We start from the raw sequence: 21,441 nt of genomic DNA on the forward strand, positions 1-21,441 counted from the left end.
CTCCTCATCCTCATCGTCGTCGTCTGGGCGACTAGTGGATGGCTTGAGGTAGTTGCACCTTCGGGCTTCCTTTTGGCTGCCCTGGATCCTTTCGGGGAAGCCGGCGTCTGAAACGTAAATCATCAGCTGATGATAAGTTGAGACGACCCCTTGGATCTCGTGAATTATGGGTCTCCCCAAAATCACGTTGTACACTGAAAGAGCATCGATGACTAAAAATTCAGTCATGACGTTCCTAGCTGCTTCGTCGCAGCCGATGATGACAGGAAGTAGAACCTTCCCATCAGGATAAGTTGAAGCCCCATTGAATCCGGATACTGGGTAGGACACCAGCGTAAGGTGCTTGGGCTTCATCTTGATTTGATCATAGGCCTTTCGGAACAAAATGTTTGCTCCGCTACCACCGTCAACTAGAACTTTGCTGACGTCGTGGTTGGCCACCGTGGCGATGATCACGAACGGGTCCTCGTGAGGGTACGTCACCCCCCGGCAGTCAGCGGCTGTGAACGTCATGTTCGGCACCGGTGACTGGGGTGGCTGAATATCAGCATGATTCACCTGGTGGGTCAAAGCCCTGAGGTGACGCTTGTGCTCCCTCCGAGAGCATGTTCCTCCCGAGATAACATGGATTGGAGGGAATTTTCCTTCCGCAGTTTTGCCGTTCTTTCGGGGGAAGTCGATTTCTTGCCGAGAGTCTTTTTCGGACTTCTCAGCCTCTTTCTTCTCGCGGTGATCCGCGATATATTTTTTCAAGTATCCCTTCCGGACCATATCCTCGATTTGGTCCTTTAGCTGGATACACTCCTCAGTGTTGTGTCCCGGTGATTCATGGAACTCACACCACTGATTCTTATTTTTTCGCTGATACCACTCGGGGAGTGGTCTCGGCTTTCTGTAACTCTGCTCCTCCTTCGTCACACTGTAGATCTTAGCGAGCGGAAGAGAGAGCGGAGTGTATGATTCATATCTGCCCGCGAAAGGAGCAGATTTTTCTTTCTTCGACTCGTTGGCCGAAGATTGTTCCGAGGCTTTCGCCCTTTGCCTTCTGGCCTTGGCCTTCAGACAAAGGTGTTTGTTTTTGTTTCCCTCCCCCAGATTGAGGATGGGTTTTTGTCTTGTTCCACTCTTCAGCTCTGATGAATCTATCTGAAGCATTCAATGCCTCCTCCAAGGTCCTGGGTGAATTCATGACCATGAAGTCGGAGAACGGCCCGGTTTTGAGATCGTGCTGAAGGGCGAAAACTGCCAGCCCCTGATCCAGCTGAGAAATGCTGGATGACTCGTTGCTGAAGCGAGTCAGATAGTCTCGGAGGCTCTCGGCCTCACCTTGGTGCAGGCCCATGAGCTTTGCAGTAGTCTTCTCTCGGCGATTTGCCGTGGAAAACTTGCTCTTGAACTTGGAGGACAGATCGTCCCACCCAGTAATTGAGCCTTCTTTAACTCCCTTGGAGATCCACGCTTGCGCGACCCCCTTGAGAGTGGTTGGAAAATACTTGCACCAAGTCGCCTCGGACCTGGGGCAGAGATGCATGTGAGCCTCATATGAGGCAATATGGTCCTTCGGATCCGAAGTTCCATCATAAGTAATGTGCGACGGGATTTTAACCGTCGGCACATGAGATTCCAGTATCCATTGCTCGAATGGAGAACTGGAGGGCAGCATTACGGCCTTGCCCTTATTCCCAGCCGAAGGGACCGCGCTCCACCCTCTCAGAGAGGTAGAAGTGGTTTTCGTCCCTGGCTGGGAGGTCTGGGCCTCGGCTACAGGGTAGGAAAGGCGGCTGTGCACGCTCCGTTCCCTATCGCCGAGACGGTCGTGAACGCTTCGGCGAGCAGTTTCTGGACGAGAGGCAGAACTGCTGCTTTTATGGGTTCTGCTCGTAGTGAGCTGAGTGGAAGACTCCCTGAAGAAGTGAGAGTTCCCGTTTCTCTCCCTCTCAGTTCTCCAGGTATCCTCCTCCCATTCGCCAAGCTCCTTGAAAGAGGAGAGTTTCCCCCCTCCTGGCCGAGGCTCCTCCGCTGTTTTCTAGTTTGCGGAGGGGTTCGGTCGCGTGGAGGTGGCATGTTCTGGGCCTTCATGGCTTCCATGAGGACCGCTAAGGCTCTCACTACCTCCTCCGAGTTGGGCCCTGTCAAGGGTGTCCTCGGCTGAGAGCGAGAGTGGGTGTGAATGCTCCGAGATTGGCTTCGGGCCTGAGATTGGATCCTTTGAGTGGACCTGTTGTCCTCATTTGACCGAGGCGGGCTCGGTGGATGATTGGACTGGATGATAGGAGATTCGGATCTCTCCCTAGGCTCCTCATGAGAGTCGGGTCCCGCGGAGGGGCTCCTATCCCGCGGAGGAGACAGGCTAGGAGTGGGGCGTTCTAAGGGACCCCCTCCTAGTGATTTTCGGCGTTTTCTCGGAGGAGAAGCACTGTCGTTTTTGTTCTTACGATTCTTAGCCATTGAAAACTAAGATTGAGGTAGAACGATTGAAATCGGCTTAAAGATTTTTTGAAAGTCTTCCCCACAGACGGCGCCAAATTTTTTCGGGTGAAAACAATGGAACCTTGCCGAAGGTCCTGTGAAGTGGTGAAGACTGGGCTCGGTCCAAATAACGTTGGGCCAAGGATTTCCTGCACAGCAAACACACGTAAACTAGCCTCGGGGGTGTTGCCGAAGAAGGCCCCTCCGATGCTAAAGTCAGTACAATGTGTAGAGAGAGAAAACTATGCAAGAGAATTAATTGCTTGAGGCTTTTTTTTGTCTGTCTATGTACAAATGTAATATTGATGGCTTTTATACCTTGACATATATGGGAGAAGTGGGCCTTGGCCCAATTGACTTGCCTTGTGGACTGATCTTGACTTTTGCACAATTGGAGAGTTGAACCTTGACCTTGGGCTTTTAATTGGATCATTTAATGACTAGGCCCAATTGGACTAAATTGGACCCAAACATATACTAATAAAATATTTTTAACCACGAGATTCTTATGTCTAACCAATCATTTATAAAATAGCTAATTACAATAATTGAAATCTTGATTTGATGGGACTATATATTAATAAACTTTTATGCAACAATATTTCACATTTTAAGTAGTATTAATATAAATTATCCTTAATAATAAGAAAGCGTCGGTTGTTACGAAAAGATTAGTGGATGATTGTGACAGTGAAGGTGTGAAGTGAAGGTGTGGAGAAGGTGATCGCAATTCGCAAAGTATGAGCCACGAGCTAGATCATGACCATGACAATTCATCCTACTTAATTATTATATCACTTTTTAAATACGAGTATATATTTCACTATTTATGAATAGCAAGCTTTTCACAATTGGTTTTGGCCCATTATTCATTTCTATACTTGTTTCCATTTCACAATACAACTGTATCAAGTCAAACTTGGGTTTAGCAACTCAAAATCTTGAGTTTTGGAATTACAATCTTTTGAGATATTCTATTGTTTACTTTGACATTAAACCATTATTATATACAAATAATCAAATTTATATAATGAATATATTTTACTAGTATCAACGTTTTATAAATATATACGGCAATAAGAATTGTAAAACGTGTTAATGGTCGAAGTTGTGTTTGCCCAAATATAAATGTAAAGGTTAAATCATTAGAAAGCGTAAAGAACTGAAGAAGGATGTTGGATGAAACTCTAGTTGTTTTCAATTAACTAGTGTACTGTACAATATAACAATGAAAGAATTTGTTGCCGTTGATCAAATAAAAAAACATGATCGAACGGCTAATGTTCTAACAAATTATTAAACCTAAAAAAGTCCTAAAATGTTGACTAAAAAAAAATTATCTAACGATAATCCAATCATTGGAATCACCCCAATTGGGTATCCGATCAGAAACCAATTGCTCTTCCAATTGACGAGAAACAGGACTCCAAGTTGGGCACCAAGATTCCTCAGAAAACCCAAATGAAGAAACCGATTCCGAATCCGAAGCCGAACCCGACTGCCAATCCGGGAACTCAAATGGGCACCTAGGAGACACTGTAGGCCGTTGATCTTCCTCTTTTAACCCGGAAACAAATGGATGATCCAACAACATCTGAGCCGTCCATCTTTCATTGGGATTTTTAATAAAACACTTTTCAATAAAATCTCTTCCTTCAGAGCATAAATTCCCGGGAATCTTCGGTGATTCCCCGCCAATCGCAATCCGGTAAAGCAACGCGCTGACGTCACTTTCCGGCGAAATCTCCCACGCCGGTTTACCCGTTACCATCTCAACCACAGCACATCCAAGTGCCCAAACATCCGCCGGCGACTCAACCTTCCCGCCGGCGACAATTTCCGGCGACATGTAAAGTGGTGTTCCTCGTAATTGATTACCCCCAACTTCATTTGAAACCCTCTTTGCTAATCCAAAATCTGCAATTTTCGCGGTACCGTCCTCAAAAATAAGGATATTTTGAAGCTTTATATCGCAATGAACAATTCCACTTTCATGAATATGACTCAATCCCTTCAAGATTGATTTAGTGTAGTTTTTGACTTCGGAGAACTCGAATTTACCACCGGAAAGTTTTAGCTGATCAGCTAAACTTCCTTTACTAGCGTACTCTAGGAAAAGGTTGTAGTATTGGGTACCACTCTCAAGACTTGAAGAATCACCCAAACATCGGACGATGTTTGGGTGATTGATAATACTCAATTCGGAAAGAATTTCTTTCTCGCTTCTTAGCGAGAAAGAATTCGAAACTTGAGCCGATTTAACGACGTATTGGGTTGAATTTGATTTGGGTATTGCTAAATTCACTATACCAAAACTTCCTCTTCCTATAATTTCACCTCTAACCCACTCCATTGGAATTTTTCTTTTTTGTTTTGATTAAATAAATCACAAATTTTCTCTGTTTTATTGAGACAAAGGAAAGAAAAGTGGTGTTATAGGAAGGGTGGAGAGAGAAATTGGAGTTTGGTGTGAGTTGTGATATTAAATTAAAAAATAAAAATAAAAATAAAAATAAAAAATAAAAGAGAATTTGGTTAAAATAATTTGGTGAGGAGAATGATGCACGTGATAATCAAGGAAAAATCGGCGGACGGCACAAGCAGAAGCACAAGAGTAGTAGCGAGAGTATAGAGGGGTAAAAAGGGAAAAAAAGAAACGTGGTTAACATGGTTATCACTTTACTCCTACTCTTTCTTCATGATTTATCACACGCCTTTCTATTTGTGGTTGTTATTGTGAAACGATGTGTGTATATTTGCTATAGGTTTCAACCAACTTATCATCAATTCCTTTCAAGATTGCTCTGTTTTGTTTATTTCGTTTTCTAATATACTTAGTACGTAGTACTCTTTCTGAAAAGTGTATATGTGGTTCGAACTTTTTTTTGGAAGAAATATAATGTGCGTAATTAATTACTCCGTATAAATTCACATTGTGGTAACATAAATGTAAATGTGCACGAGTTATATTAAAACAATAAGCCTAAAATGCAAATTGAATTGGGCATGTGAAGTCAATTATCAGACATCGTTAATTTTATACTTCGTACAAAAGATTAAATAAGGATAAAATAAAAGTATAAATTTTAACACATATATCCTTCATTCTATGTAATTTTTAACGGGACATGTAACAAAACAAGATACTCCGTACCTACTAAGTGTACATACTATGTTAAGCCGATTTGATTAAATGAATTAACTTACAAGAGTATTTATTAGTGCTAAATTGATTTTTTGTTTAATCGGGAATTTATTCTCTCTCATCTTCATCTAAATTCTATGCTTACAATTGTACATTGAATTTGTTGTTCCATAATTTATTGCATGAACTAATTGAAAAACTTTTTTTTTTAAGGTGAAATGAATAATATATCAAATCAAGTTATACATACATCGTCATAAAAACTAATAATTATTGCAACCACTAATGATTGAGAATTACACGTATGAGTAAGTACAAAATAAAGTTGAAAATGGGCAAATTAATTGAACTTAAAGGTTACGTTGTGAAAGAATTCAAATCAAATGAATGCATATTGAAGCAGCCTAGCGAATGATACACGAACTAGTATATTCAATTCTCTAGCAGACTATTTATTTGTTGTGCCTAATGCTCTGATTGGACGGTTGAATTTATGTTCTTAAACTTTTAAGTTATTAAGATATCATCATAATCATTTTTCCCACTTACGTAACTTTACTTAATTTAGAGGCCAGGGTATTCAATTGAAGGTTACCAAAACTTTCACATCAAGCCAAACTTATCATAAAGATTCCTTTATTTATGTTGTGAAAAATGTAATATTCCTGGTTCATTTCTCCTACCCAATAATAATAAGAACAATGTACTACTTTGTTCGTAAAATATAGTACGTACTTTTTCTGTTCTTATTATAAATTTGTCTCAATCTAATAAACTGGCTATGATTGAATATTAGGCTTAATAATTTACTGATATATATACGATTATTTTTTTTATTACAATTAGTCTTATAACTATCGTTACATTTTTCTTTGATTCAATCGAATTAAAATATTCGAGTTTGACAGTTCTATTGCCATGAGGGAAATAAAAGAATCAAGTGTAATCCTATGCATTTGGACAAAAGGGCAAAAAATACGTGTGAAAGGCTGAAAGCAACGTCCCTGGCCATGGGAAAGCTTTTAGAATCCAATTCTAAGTTGTAAGAGAACGTAAACGAGTCAGAGTTGATCAACCGGGTCAATTCTAGTTTGACGCGATTTTTGATATTTGTAGTGTGAAAACTAAAAAACTTTGCTCTATTTTATTGTGTTTATACATAATTCAACTGACTTCCCACTAGTTGACTCTGTTAAGTCGTATTAATTTTCTCTAATATTATGTTTAATAACGTGTTATAGCAAAGTGTTAACTTAATGATAACGTAAGAAATTGGCAAAGTCTTTTAATGATATTAAAGTCAAAGGGTCTATACTAACTTCAATTTGTACTATGACATAAGTCACATAACACAAGAAAATATTTTATTGTTGAAAGTTTCTTGATGTTGTTTATTAAATAAGTTAAATAGGTTAGCACATGCATTTATGTTCAATTCATATATTGTAATAATCGATTTTTAGGTCAATCTTTTAGTTGAGCAATAATACTATTAACAATAATGATTTTTTTTTTTTTTTTTTTTTTTTTTTTTTTTTTTTTTTTTTTGAAGACAATCAATAATGATAGGTATATATGCATGAGACTTTAATTTTCTAAAATAATTAGGAATGAATATTCAATATTTTATAGTATTTTATAAATAATAATTGTGCATTTTTCTAAATATTATTTTGTTATATTATAATTTTAACAATAATGACAAATGTCTATGTATTTTAACATTTTAAACAAAAAGTCTCAAACAGCTTCAAAATCACATTAGTATATTTTGACATTCATGAACAATAGAAATGAGATTTTTCACAGTTGCAAATTGTTGGTCTATTGAACATAAATCAATGAGTATCGCTGAATTTATAGACTTGTCAAACATGTCAATCGAGTCCATCAACCTTAAATTCAAGTTTGAATAGTTTTTATTAATTTACACTATTTCTGGTTGCCTTTCGAGACCCTCAATTAGGGTCTGTTCTCTTACGTTGAAATTCAGTTCAGCTCAATTCAGTTCAGTTCAGTTCAGCTCCTAATTTCCTTCTCTTATAAAATATTCATTTCAGTTCAGTTCAGTTCAGCTGAGTTCAGTTTAGTTCAGCTGAGTTCAGTTCAGTTTAGCTGAGTTCAGTTCAGTTTAGTTCAGTTCAGTTCAGCTGAGTTCAGTTCAACTGAGTTCAGTCAATGAGAACAGGCCCTTAATCTATGCTATTTAAATTTGGCTTGGGTCAAGTTGAAGTTGGATTTGGGGTTAAGTGCATATTCATGTTATATTTAGCAATATCTAGTAAGGTCAAGTCAGGTTAGACTATCTCAATTTGAGTATAATTTTTATTTATCTTTTTTATAGTGTATTATGACTTTATGATCAACCTATAATCCTGATCTCTATTTACTTTTAAACGGGTTTACGTAATTATACTCATTAAATAATTAAAGAAATTGTTAGAATTTGCACAATCTCAACTCATTGTTTGAACAAATAATTATTGATCAAAATGATCTGAATGATCAATCACGAGTTACATATAATCTGATACGAGTATAATGTTATTCATAATCTCTAACGTATACAAAGTATTAGTTCTCACAACTAACTAAAGATATAAACCCGGAGTAAATAATGTCCCAAGTAAAGACGACAAATGAAATCTTTATGTTGGTTAAGAGAGGAGGGGTAGAAAAAAGAATACAAGAAATCCTCTGTTCCTAGGAGATATCATACAAGTTGGAAAATAAAAAAGGGGAAAATGATTGAAGCAAGTTGGAAGTTTTGGTAATTGGTCCGAATATATAGCATATGCGGTATGGATCAAAACTCATAAGCACCAATAGCGAAGCCATGATCATACGGTATGGAGTAGCCTACACTAGCTAGCTCGCATAAATATTTTTTGACAACTATACTAAATAAAAATATTAATTGAGCATGTTATTATATTAATTGATCATATTATTATAAGTTGAATTATTTGAAAACTTTGGTATTATGATACACATGACACAAACACACAAATTGAGGTTCGGATCTCAGTTTATTCGGAGTATTCTCGACCTATGAAGTTACTTCTAATTTAAGTTGCAAGAATAATACAAAAATGGATTACAATCATATCATCATAAAATAGTTAAATAATTACAAGTTGAAATTTGGGTTTGATAGCTGAATGTGCTATCATGTGAGAAATATCTTAACAAAGTCAGTGCAATGACGGCAGGATTCTTTAAACATATAAAGTTCCACTTTGTAAAGGCTTATTGTAGAACCCTTCCAAATAAAAGCTAATTGCTTTTAAAAAAAAAAAGAAAAAAAAAAGGGTTTATGACCGTTTAGATGTGTTTCTTGTGTATTACAGTAGTAGTGTTACTAGTGTAGTAGTGTATATAGTTCAGCTGCTCAAAGCATGCCACTGAGCAAACATACTCGTGAAAAATAAATCAACTATCATTTTCAATTCATTACCTAAACTCTCACTAGTTTTTTTGATCCGACATTTACAAGTTAGACAATTGGAAAATGGAAGAAAGGTAAAACACTTCCACACTCAAAGTGTCATTAGTGGGGATTGAACCCTCAACTACAAAATTGGATGGTACAATCGTTTTCACTAGACTAAATTTAGCTTGGTATTTTTCTATGTGCAAATGGTTCTGTAACATATCACTCCAAAATGAAGAATCATATATAAAGATCACTGTAATTCCCTTACAGGTTAAAACAATCCAGAGTATCATAATCTAGCAATGAAGTAGAATAAAAAACAATCCAGAGTATCATAATCTAGCAATAATAGAGCTCAAAACATATGGAAACTTTGTTCAAATCAAACTAAATATAGGTCAAATTATACTTGTATACATTTTTTTCACGTTCATTATTACACAGTATTTTAATTGAAAGATATTGTCGAGTTTGTAAAAATTCTACCCAAAATATTACATTAAATTAATCATTTCCTACAATGGTAAATTGATGATCATCCTTAATAATTGGACGTATTTACTTCCTTTGTTTTTATATATTTATTTACTCATGACTTTGTTTTTATAATCGAACTTTACAACTTTTATTCTGTAATATTCATGTGTTTTAATTTACTTCAACAATATCGGGTGATTTGTTGTGTCAAAAAAAAATGGTGATTTAGGAAAACAAAATTATGCAAATAAATTAATTGAAATATATATTAAAAAGCAATAATTATAATTACTTTGTAAAATTATTTAGAAACGGATGAAGTATAGATAAATATATTGTGACCGCAGATATGAACAAGGTTGTGACGGTAAGCAAGAAAGAGCGTGTGTGAACTGTGTGGTTTGATTAGAAAGGATAATGAAAAGCACTTATTAATTGTTCCCACAATTTCAGTGTTGTTAAGTTGCCGTTGGTCTCGGGTTTCGGGCCCACTGTGAATCGGTTTAGATCACCAGACTTTCGGCGATACTCTGAATCTGAACCTCACTGACTGCGAACTTGTTGGGCCCCATTGGGTTCGTTCATGTCCAATAACCAATGGGCTTGTGCATATTGGTCTTTACACCGGTTCCCTTCGGTTGCTCTACTATTAACAAGAAAACTTAGCCTTGATATTTGAGAACCGAATGAAATTTGTATAAGAAGTGTTCACTTCTACTCCGATATTTTATGGTGTTTATCCGAAAGGTCACCATAGAGTTCACTTATCTCTTTACAATATCATTGCTAGGCTAATTGATTATGATGATGTCATCTACGACAATATCTTATACTACCTCCGTTAATTATTATGTGCAACTTTGAGGTATTATTTGTGAGATATAAAATATTCCAAAGTTGCACATAATAATTAACAGAGGTAGTAATATGTTTTTGTTATATGGTGTTTCTATCGACACGTACAATATACCACTCTCTCCGTCCCCAAATGATAGTTCCTTATGACCTATTTTTAGTCCCAAATTGATAATTCCATTTGCTTTTTTCAAATAGCATTAATATCAATTTTTTAATCAAAATTCCCCCCAATTTCAACAATATAAGTGCAAATTTAACTTTTTCATATAAATTATGTTTTTCAATGTACTTTTATTACTTTCTCTCTCTCTACTATTTTACATACCCAATGTAAATTTATCTTTTCAATGTAATTTTACTACTTTTATTTAAGTATTTTAATTCCCATGATTTTTGCCCATAAAGGACTATCATTTGGGGATAGAGCGAGTATTTTTTAATACTAGAGCGGTTAATGTGCGCGTTATAGCTTGTTATGCCCGGAAAGTATATTTTAAGAAGTGGAAGAAGTATGTTTCCATAGTATGAACCACTAACAAAAACGTTCATAGATTTATCCCCACTATGAATTTTTAACCACTTCACCTTAGATGAAATATCGCTATTTAGTTAGTTCATAAGGGAAGTGATGATACTTATTTCGGAATAGCACGAGGGTAAATACACTGTTTAAAGAGCTTATGTGAATGAAATTGATAGTGTGTACTTTAAAATGTAGTTTTCATGGTTGGTAGCAACTAGCAAATGTAAAAGTATTGAGGATTGTAGGTGGTTGATAGGGCTGAGCAAAACTATCTGATAATCCGAAAATCCGAAAACCCGATCCGCATCCGATCCGAAAATTTAGGATAACCGATCCGAAAACATTTTCGGGTCGGATATCCGATCCGAAAATTTCGGATATCGGATCGGATATCGAATATCGAAATTTTGGATTTCGGATATCCGAATATCCGAAATATCCGAAAATAAGTACTTACTCTATTAAAAGATTCAAGTCATTCAACAACTTTCAGGCCTAAACCCAAAAGCCCAAACCCTTATTCATGCCCTTAAAACACAAAATTCCCCCAACACACACCGCCACTCTTTCCTCTCCCCTCACTGTCACTCTCTCTCCCTCTTATTCTCTATCTCCTTCCTCTCTCTTATTCTCTCTCCTTCCTCTACTATCTCAAACTTTTAAAGATCAAATTCCACTATCTTAGATCTCCCCCCAAACTGACTAACTGAGATACGTATAACTATTTTCATTTCCTACTCCGGTAGCGGTGACTCCTAAGCGGCGGCGACTTATAAGCGGCGGCTCTCTCTCACGGTTGCTCCACCAACTGTAACTCCGCGGCTCTCTCTCAAATCTCAGACTTTTCTAGTTTTTTTTTTTTTTTTAGATTTACTTAGGATTTAAACGATAGATTTTGTATATATATTTGTTAAAATTTCCTGGGTTTTTAGATGTAAGTATTTCTCATTGTATGTGTTAATTTTGATTGTTATATATTCTGAAATTTTAGGGTTGTTATATTCTGATATTTGTTGGTTTATTAGATTCAAAATATATGAATAATTGTTTTTTTATGATTATGAGTTTAATTTTTTTTACAAAGAATATTATTAAAAGATCGGGTATTGGATATCCGAGTTATTCGATCCGAATTTTTCGGATATTTGATTTTCGGATATCCGAACCATTTCGGATCGGATACGGATATTAAAATTCAAGATTTTTGGATACGGATATCCGATCCGAAATCCAATTTCGGATCGGATATCCGATCCATGCTCACCCCTAGTGGTTGAGCATATGGAAGAGAAATTCAGCTGACCATGGATCACCCATCACCGTACTCAAATAAAACAAATCAAATACTACCTCCGTTTCATGTTTTTTGCAACTTTGGGCATTATTTGTGAGATATAAAATATTGTAAAGTTGCAAAAAACATGAAACGGAGGTAGTATTTTTTTACTCAATCTTCGGTATAAGCCCAATAATTCATCTAAGTCTGGGCCATGAAATTTAAACCAATATTTATTCTAAGAAATTGCGATGTCAAGTGGTCCTAATAAGCAGGTAGTATTATGGGCCCTGATTTCGGACAAATAGCGGCCCATACATCAATTCATGGTTGAAGGTAGGCCCAAGGTCCAGCCTTGTAATAATACCAGTACTCCTTTGGTACAATATTACTGTAGGAACTTTAATATTCAAGGGTGATTTGATTAAATGACTCGAATTTAGGACCCTTCAAATAAATTTGTACTAATGTCTTGTTTTATAGGCAATAATAGTTAATGGTGATGGACTAAAAAATTTACATAGTACCATATGATATGCTACTTGTAATTTGAAGGATATTTGTTACTCCATCCGTTCCTAAATTACATTCCTCTTTGGAAATTTATACGGGAATCAAGGAAGGAAGAACAAGACAAATAACAACAATTAGATAATGCAATGGGAAGTACAAAGATAAATTAGTTATTACTCATGACAAGTCATCAATCCTTTACAAAAAAAAAAAAAAGGACCAATCACATGCTCTTAATTAAAAAAATTTAACCAATCATATTCATTGTAATTTGGCACAAGGATTAAAAGTGAGATTAGGTAAGGATGATTGAGAAAGTATTAAATATAAAACATAAAAAGAGAGTTGATTTACTAAAAAAACTTACCAAAAATAGAAAGGAGGAATGTAATTTTGGAATAATAAAAATAGAAAGGAGGAATGTAATTTAGGGATGGAGGGAGTAATTTTTTGTTGAGACAAAGTTTACGAAATTTGACCTCCTTAAATTTTAATTAAAAGTCATTCAATTGGAGGAATTTGTGGTTTTTTTTTTTTTTTTTTTTTAAAAAAAAAAAACTAACGAGACGACTATTACTTTTAGATTATGTTTTTATGTGATGTTGCATGAAAAATGATTGAAGGTTGGTTAGTCAACTTAGAGTGTTAGGCAAGAAAATTCCCTTTCTACTCTTGCCCTGACTAATGCCACGTCCATAACCTTGAGAATCTTCTCTTTTTTTTTTTTTTTTTTTTTTTTTTTTTTTGGACAGAGGGTTTCATTTTGAAGAATGTCAAACTTGCAGTATCAATGCATACTCCAAATAATTAAGCTACAACATCATTTTTTAAATTCTAAACATCCCTCTTGTGTCTCTTTATTTAGGTTATTTTCAATTTATCTTATTTTTATTTATCGTATCTTAATTCAATTTTCTTAAACTTATATAGACTAAAGGTAGGTCTGTTCACATTTACTGAACTTATTAGAGCTGAACTGAACTGAGCTGAAATGAATAACTTATAAAAGAAGGAAATTGGGAGCTGAACTGAACTGATTGGAGCTAAACTGAATTGAAATTAAGCTGAACTACTCCATTTAAACATCAAGATATGTTTGAATTTATCACGGACAACGAACTCAACAAAAAAATTAAATAATCTAATGTGATTTTGGATAGATCATTAGAGATTGGACTAAGATCACACAGATATTATGAATACATAATAATCAAGAGATCGAACACAGTCATCAATTCATCATGATCGATTGCGCAAAATTTAAGATTACACAAAAACAAACAGATCATATCTCTTCCCTTTTAAAATTAGATTCTAAATCCTTTAATAGGTAAGGCCTCATATTCATTTAATAGGTATGCTCAATAACAATTGGTGACACTTCAATACACATTTTTACAAATACAATTGCATGTAATTTTAGTGATGTATGAATGTGAATAATGAAAATTAATTATTTACACTGCAATGAATTAAAAAAATCTAACATGATAAATTTTGTCTTGAAATAAACTAACAAAATGCGGTCAGATCTAATTTCTTTAATTCAATCCCATCTTTTCTTAAATAGTGAGTAAAAAAATATATATAAAGAATAGAGGTAATATTATTAATATTACTTAGATAATTTGCCCGCAATTAGTGACGATACTCATCATTTCTTATATCACTTCTCACTTATCTTTCTAAGTGCTTTTACCTGAGATGCTTTTTAAGTGGTTGATAATCTGATCATGACCTTGACGTTTAATGTTCTTTCACAAATTTGAGTCGAAAGCTCTATGAGTAAAGTCCCATGGAATCATGATGGATTTTTCTTTCAATCTTTCAAACATTTGGTAATTGTAATTTATGGGGTAAAAGTTACGAGTACAAGTATCTATAGAAAAAAATGATGAATATATACCCCTTTTTTAAATTAAAAAAAAAAAAAAATCGAAGCATAAGAGCCTTCAACTTAACTTTAATTGTTTGCCCCTTTTAATTACAAGATAATCAAACACGAAAAAAGTCATAACAAGATTTTATTACAGGTTAAAATTTTAAAATTTAAGGGCTTGTGTTCATAACTTCATACGATTATTTTCAATTCAGTTCAGCTCTAATAAGTTCAGTTCAGATCAACTCCTTATTTCCTTCTTATAAAATATTCATTTCAGTTCAGCTCAGCTCTAATAAGTTCAGTTAAGTTCAGTTCAATTTAGTCAATGAGAACAGACCCTAAGTCGTATGAAGCATTAAGTTTGATATATACGAGTATATATTTTTTGACATAGTTTTAAGTTTGACTTTAACAACATAATATTCTTTCAAGTATATAGCTATTTTATTATTTAGAAGTATACTAAAGGACTTGTTTAGTTGTGTTAGTTTTGGGACCTAATAAATTGAAAAAACAACATTAGAAAAGTTATGATTAAGTAACGTAAAACAAAGAAAAGACAAGGGTGGTTATCAAAAAAAAAAAAAAAAAAAAAACAAGGGTCTACGCCAGAAAATGATCAACTCCTCAACTCCTGCTCTCAACAGCAACAGTTTCTCTCTATCACTTTCTCGAGTCACCAAACACCCTCCTCTTCTCTTATTTATTACATAAAACCCCTCATTTTCAACATACCCAAAATAATTTCAAATTTTACTCCACATTTCCTCTCATTTTTTTCCCAATTCATTCTCACTCAAATCTATTAATCTCAAAAATGAGAGGCCCAAACTCAACAAACTATTCAAAAATTCTATCTCCAACAAAATTGAAGCTAACAATCTTCTGTTTTCTCTTCTTTTGCTTAGTTTTTCTAACTGTACGTTCATCTTTCTCTTCTTCATCCGATAATAACTCAAACAATCAGACCTTAGTTTCGTATGTGAAATCCCAAAAATGCCCTTCAAGTTGTACCAAAATCCCACCATCATTATCCGACGCAATCATCCACTACGCCACATCCAACATAACTCCCCAACAAACCGCCAAAGAAATCTCCGTCACCGACCGCGTTCTCCGTCGCAAATCCCCGTCAAACTTCCTCGTATTTGGCCTGGGCTACGACAGCCCAATGTGGGCCTCAATAAACCACGGGGGTAGAACCGTCTTTTTAGAGGAAAACGAGGGGTGGATCCGTCAAATCAAGGAGAAGTTCCCCACCCTCGAATCCTACCTCGCCACGTACGACACCAAAGTACGTCACTCCGATTCACTGATGACGTCGGCAAAGGAAGCAGAGGAGTGTTCGAGTGTGGTCGATCCTAGGGAAAGCAAGTGTAACTTAGCATTGAAAGGTTTGCCAAAAGAGATATACGAAGTAGAGTGGGATTTGATTATGGTGGATGCGCCCACAGGGTACCACGATGAGGCGCCCGGTAGAATGAGCGCGATTTATACCGCGGGTTTGATGGGGAGGAATAGAGAAGAAGGTGAAACTGATGTGTTTGTTCATGATGTGGATCGTGTTGTAGAGGATAAATTCTCAATGGAGTTTTTGTGTCAAGGTTATATGGTAGAACAAGAGGGGAGGTTAAGGCATTTTACTATTCCTAGTCATAAGGCTCGTCTTGGTAGGCCTTTTTGTCCTCCTCCTAAACCAGCTTCCGACTAAATTAATTAGATTTTGAGATCGATTATTATCATTTTAATAATTCTCATATATACATTAATAAATTTTCTTATAATTTGTTTTAAATTGATTAGTTCGTTATACTATCTTTAATTCCCATTATTTGCAACAAAGGTATATTTTATGTTTTACAAATAATACCCTTCGTTGCTACAAGGCTAAACTCTCATTATTACTCGACAAGTATTTGGTTATAATTCATGACTCGATGAAGACAATGATAATCGGTAATTAGACATGCATTTGGTCATATACTCATATCAGTCGTTTGTTACTTGTTTGGATAGATGGTGTAAGTTTAAAGACAGTCGGTGATACGTGGTTGGATGTTGGAATTTGGAAATTGGAAAGGGAGTAAAAGACTGGCCTTAAAATTTGTCGGAAGTGCAAACTCTTATAAAGAACTAACGTAATTGAAGGGATACCAAAGTTGGTGAGGGTACTCATTTTTCATCTGACGCCAACATCAATTCATTGGGTAAATGTTACTTTAGTTAAATTTTTACACCGTTGAAGAATTCGAGCTTGCAAGAGCTGATATAAAAATCACATAATAGAGAATTTCTCGAGTGCTTGTATTAGCTGTATTGATATGAAATCCCAGCCCAGAAATTTATGAGACGTCATTCGTCTTCTTGTTATCAGAAAGAATCTCAATTCATAATATAAAATGGTCAAATTTCAAACGATGGACTATACATTGGTAAAATTTGATCAACTTTGTATAGTTAAAATCCAGTTTATTTTCACTATAATCATAATAGCACAAACTTTTAAACAATAGAATATTAGACACTATGATTCCTAACACTTTATTTGGATAGGAATAAATGGAAGGAAAAGAAGAGAAGAGAAATGGAAGGGGGACAAAATCTCTTGTTTGGGTAAAAGATTGGGGGAATGAAGGGGAAGGAGAAGGAGGGATCCATTTTCCCTCTCTCTTTAATAAGCATAATCTCTTTAAAATTGGAGCGAAAATAAAGCTCATCTCCCCCTCCCTTTTTTTTCCCTTCCCTTCCTCCATTTTCCCTCCCCTTCTTTGCTATCCAAACAAAGCGTAAAATTACCAACTTTTGGGCCTATCTTATACTACTTCGTATGAATAGCTCATGCTGAGGTCCATGTTAATTCAGAACATGGGCCGAAGACTAAGGTCCAATCATTTTGTAACATAGTCTTCCTTTTTCAATTGGCTTAATAGTTTCTACACTTTGGCATGACTATACAATTGATCCATGTCATGTGAACCCGATCTTGCACTGGACCAATCCAGACACATGTTGTGTCTGAATAGTTTGATTAGTTAGTTGAGCTTTAAGCCTACTTTTGGAGCTTGATCTAAGCCGTTTTCGTTAGATTTGACACAATGTTAGTAGGAGTGTAGGATAGATGGAGTATAATCATCATTCGTGTTTGGAATAATGCAAACTCCTTTCAACTAAATAAAATCATCAAATGCGAAATTTAACATTGTTGTAAACCTTTTGTTGATCAAGAGCCAAAAACTTTCAATAACGCGATTCAACTTAATTAAACTTCGTATTTCTCTCTGTCCAAATCAGTGCACAAAAAGTTAATCTCATAATTCTCTAATGATAGATTATTTCAATCAAGAATCTTCACTATCTTTGTTCACATTGTTAATGCAATTAATTAATTAGCACCGTCATTATAAAAGTCTGCGTGATACACAATCTGATACGGACTACTCCATAACATAAAATAATCAACAGAATTCCATTAGATTACATCCAATTGCATACTTTATTCTACATTGTAAACTTCTATTCTAAAGCTCCCCTGCTTTTGCTCCGTTGATAGTCCGATAATACAATAGATGAGTAATTTACTCACCAAATAAATTAAGCTTATTCCATCAAAGTGTAACACAAAAGTTTACACAACATTATTACAAAGCTTATAACTACTTTTTTTTTTTAATTCTTTTTAAGTTTTTAATCATACAAGTATTAATACAACTTTTCAGCCAATCCTCAACCAGAGGACCCCACACCCAGCTCAACACTTACAACAATAATCACACGAAAGAGACTTTACGTCAAGAGATATAATTAATTAAAAAGGACACAACCTTTCTAAATAAACCATAAGCATAAAACAAATTAAACCCCTAATTAATTAAAATAAACACAATATCATCATATTAATCAAGTACTTATAATCTTAGTCATAAATTAATTAACGGCGGCAGCGAGTAATGCAAGAGCAACCACGAGTGTAGGGATTAGCAGGACCATGAGCAGCAAAGCAGTTGTGAGTGTAGTAAGACCTACCAGAGCGAGGTGGACAAGGGACACGATTCGCTGAGAGTGCACCATACGATATATAATACACCTTCCTTTTCCAGTAAAGAGATCTCCTACTTTCATCATCAAGATCAACTTCCAGATCGAGGTCGAGATCTTCTCTTCCTGATGAATACATCATTGCCGACGACATTGCGGAAGACGATGATGAAGAAGCCCAGTCAAATCCAATGTCGTGGATCTGAGCTTCTACATGGAGTGTAATGTAGGAGATTATGAAGAGGAGAGAGAATATTGGGAGGAGTTTTGAGGAAGATGACGACATTTTTGGGGTTTTTTGGGGGGTTTGGAGGAGAGAGAGAGAAAGAGAGTGAGTGAGTGAGTGAGGTTGGAAGGAAGTGATAAGTGAGAAGTTATGAAAGGATGAAATGTAAAGAGGGGAAGGAGAGGAGTCACATGGGAAGAGACAGCTGGGAATAATGAATGCCCAGTTGCGGACCCTCTCTTGTTTAATTCTTGCTTCTCCTTAATTACCGCTCTGTTTTTGTTTTACGGACTAAATAGTTTGTGCCCGTGCTAATGTAAGAGACTAGTTATGTTGATTATCGTGTTTTAATTATAGATTATGGTGAGTATCTTCAACTCTCTTGTTTAATGTGTCATCATGTCATGATATACTGTGTTAGTCAAAATTAGTTGATGAATTACAGGGAATTAGGAGTAATAAGCACTTCATTATGAGAAATAATAATTGTTTGGGTCAACAAGGCAAGTAGAAAGAGGTTGGAGTGGACTAAATGCGGGAATGAATGATATTAGGCATTGGTGCAATGATGCCACATTAAGAGGGTCGGTGAGGTGGTGAACTGGGTATGCATCAATTTATAGTTAGGCTCAGGTTTTGTGAAATTGGCACCAAACTATGGTCTTCTATGGTTGCGAAGTTCAGGGACTGACTTGTAAAATTGGCACCAAGCTAAGCTCTAGGCAATGCGTGATCTATGTCTGGTCTCGTGCAAGGTCATGTTCTTAACTTGTAACTTCATGCTTTTTTATGCTTAAACTCAAAGAACATCATTTGTTACAGTGTCATATTTCTAAGTTACTCGTACTATATAGGAAAAATAAAAACATTGTGGAAAAATGATTAAAAAAACACGCTCGGTGGGACTCGAACCCACAATCCTTTGATTAGAAGTCAAATGCCTTATCCATTAGGCCACGAGCGCTTATGTGATGATAGCTAACATAATAATGTATAATTACTCTGAAACAATATAAGGGGGCCAACAATCAATACAAGTTTAATACGGAGTATTATTATAAGTGTTACTTTAATTTAGCCATTACTGGTAGTCTATAGGAGAGTAATGACTAAATACGGTCCCTGAACTTTCGTATTACGCTCACTTTTAGTCCCTAAAAAACTATTTGTGTCATTTTAGTCCCTCAACCACCTTTGTTGGTGTTTGTCAGCCTAAAGTTAAGGGACCTTGATGACTAAGCAATAGTTTAGGGACTATGAGTCAGCAAAAAAAGTTTAGGGATTTTTTTTTCCCTTGAGAATTTATTAAAAAATGAATCTTTTAATTATTTGTTTAAAAATTAATAATAAAAAACTAGCCACCCTTTAAAAAGCCCAGCCACCTTCCCCCTACTCCTGCCGAAAGCTAGCGCCGGCGACGACGACCACACCTACTCCCTTTCCCCCATCTACCAGCCACACCCACCACACGCACTGTACCACCAGCACCATAAAAATTCAACAAACTCCACTAATCAATCGATCATACAAATCAAAACCCCTGATTTATCACAAAATCATGAATTCAACCTAAATTATTCAACAAATTGGGCAAAATCGTACCATTTTTCGCCGATTCTGCAAGCCACCACAAATCATAATTAAAAAATCTTTTTTCGCCAAAATCATACCACCAGCAACACTACCCAAATAATTAAAAAAAAAATCCCCACCCTAACCTAAACCTGCCTAAGCCTACACTCTACAGCCACCACAACCCAGCCTAAGCCACGCACCACCACCACCATCACACGCACCCACTACCAGCACCACACGCACCACCACAAGCACCATCACACACGCACAACCACACCCACCACACGCACCACCAGCACCATCACTACCCAAAAAATTAAAAAAAAAAAAAAATTCCTCAACGTACCTTATGAAATCTTCAACGTTTGGTTTATGTGGTTAAATTCGACCATGAAAACCCCAGATCTGGAGTTTTCGTGGTCGAATTCGACCTAAAAAACCATTAATTGATAGTGGTCAAATCCGATCAAAAGCCCTAGGGGTGGGTGGCGCTGGAAAATTACATTCAATTTTGTTATTTTTAAACCTTTTTTCGCCCAGAAATAAAAATCGCTGAGATGTTTACCATGGTCCCTAATATCATACGGGAGTCAAATTAGGTCGGTGGAACCAACCAATATGCCCTTAAACGGTCGTTTTACCTGTTCACAATTTGCAGTGATTTAATAAACACAAGCCTAGGACGAACGTTTATGACAACCAATAATGATCATATATGGTTTCAAACGTCATTATATAACTTCAAGGTGTATCTGTTAGGGTTTCAAGGTTTTTCGCCACCGGGCCCTGAAATCTCACATTTTCCTCAAAAAACGTAGATTATAGCCTTCAATTTATTAATTTTTTGACCTTTTTTCACACGGAAATAAAAATTGTCGAGATATTTACCATGATCCCTAATATAATCCAGGAGTCAAATTGGGTCTATGGAACCATCCAATATGCCCTTAAACGGTCATTTTACCTGCTCACAACTTGAACTGATTTCGTAAACTCAAGTGTATCACGTTCGTTTATGACAACATA

The 21,441-nt window shown here is 35.8% G+C and overlaps 1 protein-coding gene, 1 non-coding gene and 2 pseudogenes across 2 annotated transcripts; 1 reads left to right on the forward strand and 3 right to left on the reverse strand.

Moving 5' to 3' along the window:
- Window positions 1-3,732: 3,732 nt before the first annotated feature.
- Window positions 3,733-4,901, reverse strand: MAPKKK21 (mitogen-activated protein kinase kinase kinase 21). The gene has a single exon (XM_081656804.1). It carries the CDS (start codon window positions 4,820-4,822, stop codon window positions 3,806-3,808), a length of 1,017 nt encoding a protein of 338 aa, XP_081512930.1. The 5' UTR covers window positions 4,823-4,901; the 3' UTR covers window positions 3,733-3,805.
- Window positions 4,902-15,330: 10,429 nt separating this feature from the next.
- LOC145602639 (glucuronoxylan 4-O-methyltransferase 3 pseudogene) lies at window positions 15,331-16,290 on the forward strand (annotated as a pseudogene).
- Window positions 16,291-18,000: 1,710 nt separating this feature from the next.
- LOC145602614 (protein RALF-like 34 pseudogene) lies at window positions 18,001-18,977 on the reverse strand (annotated as a pseudogene).
- Window positions 18,978-19,731: 754 nt separating this feature from the next.
- Window positions 19,732-19,804, reverse strand: TRNAR-UCU (transfer RNA arginine (anticodon UCU)). Its single transcript has one exon. It is a non-coding gene; the product is annotated as a tRNA-Arg (tRNA).
- Window positions 19,805-21,441: the final 1,637 nt, after the last annotated feature.

The sequence above is a fragment of the Chenopodium album genome, chromosome 21 (genome assembly GCF_948465745.1).
Source record: "Chenopodium album chromosome 21, dcCheAlbu1.1, whole genome shotgun sequence".
In the NCBI taxonomy this organism is placed as follows: Eukaryota; Viridiplantae; Streptophyta; class Magnoliopsida; order Caryophyllales; family Amaranthaceae; genus Chenopodium; species Chenopodium album.

Coding starts and splice junctions, on each gene's coding strand:
- MAPKKK21 (XM_081656804.1), bottom strand. CDS start 4,822: ATGGAGTGGGTTAGAGGTGAAATTATAGGAAGAGGAAGTTTTGGTATA.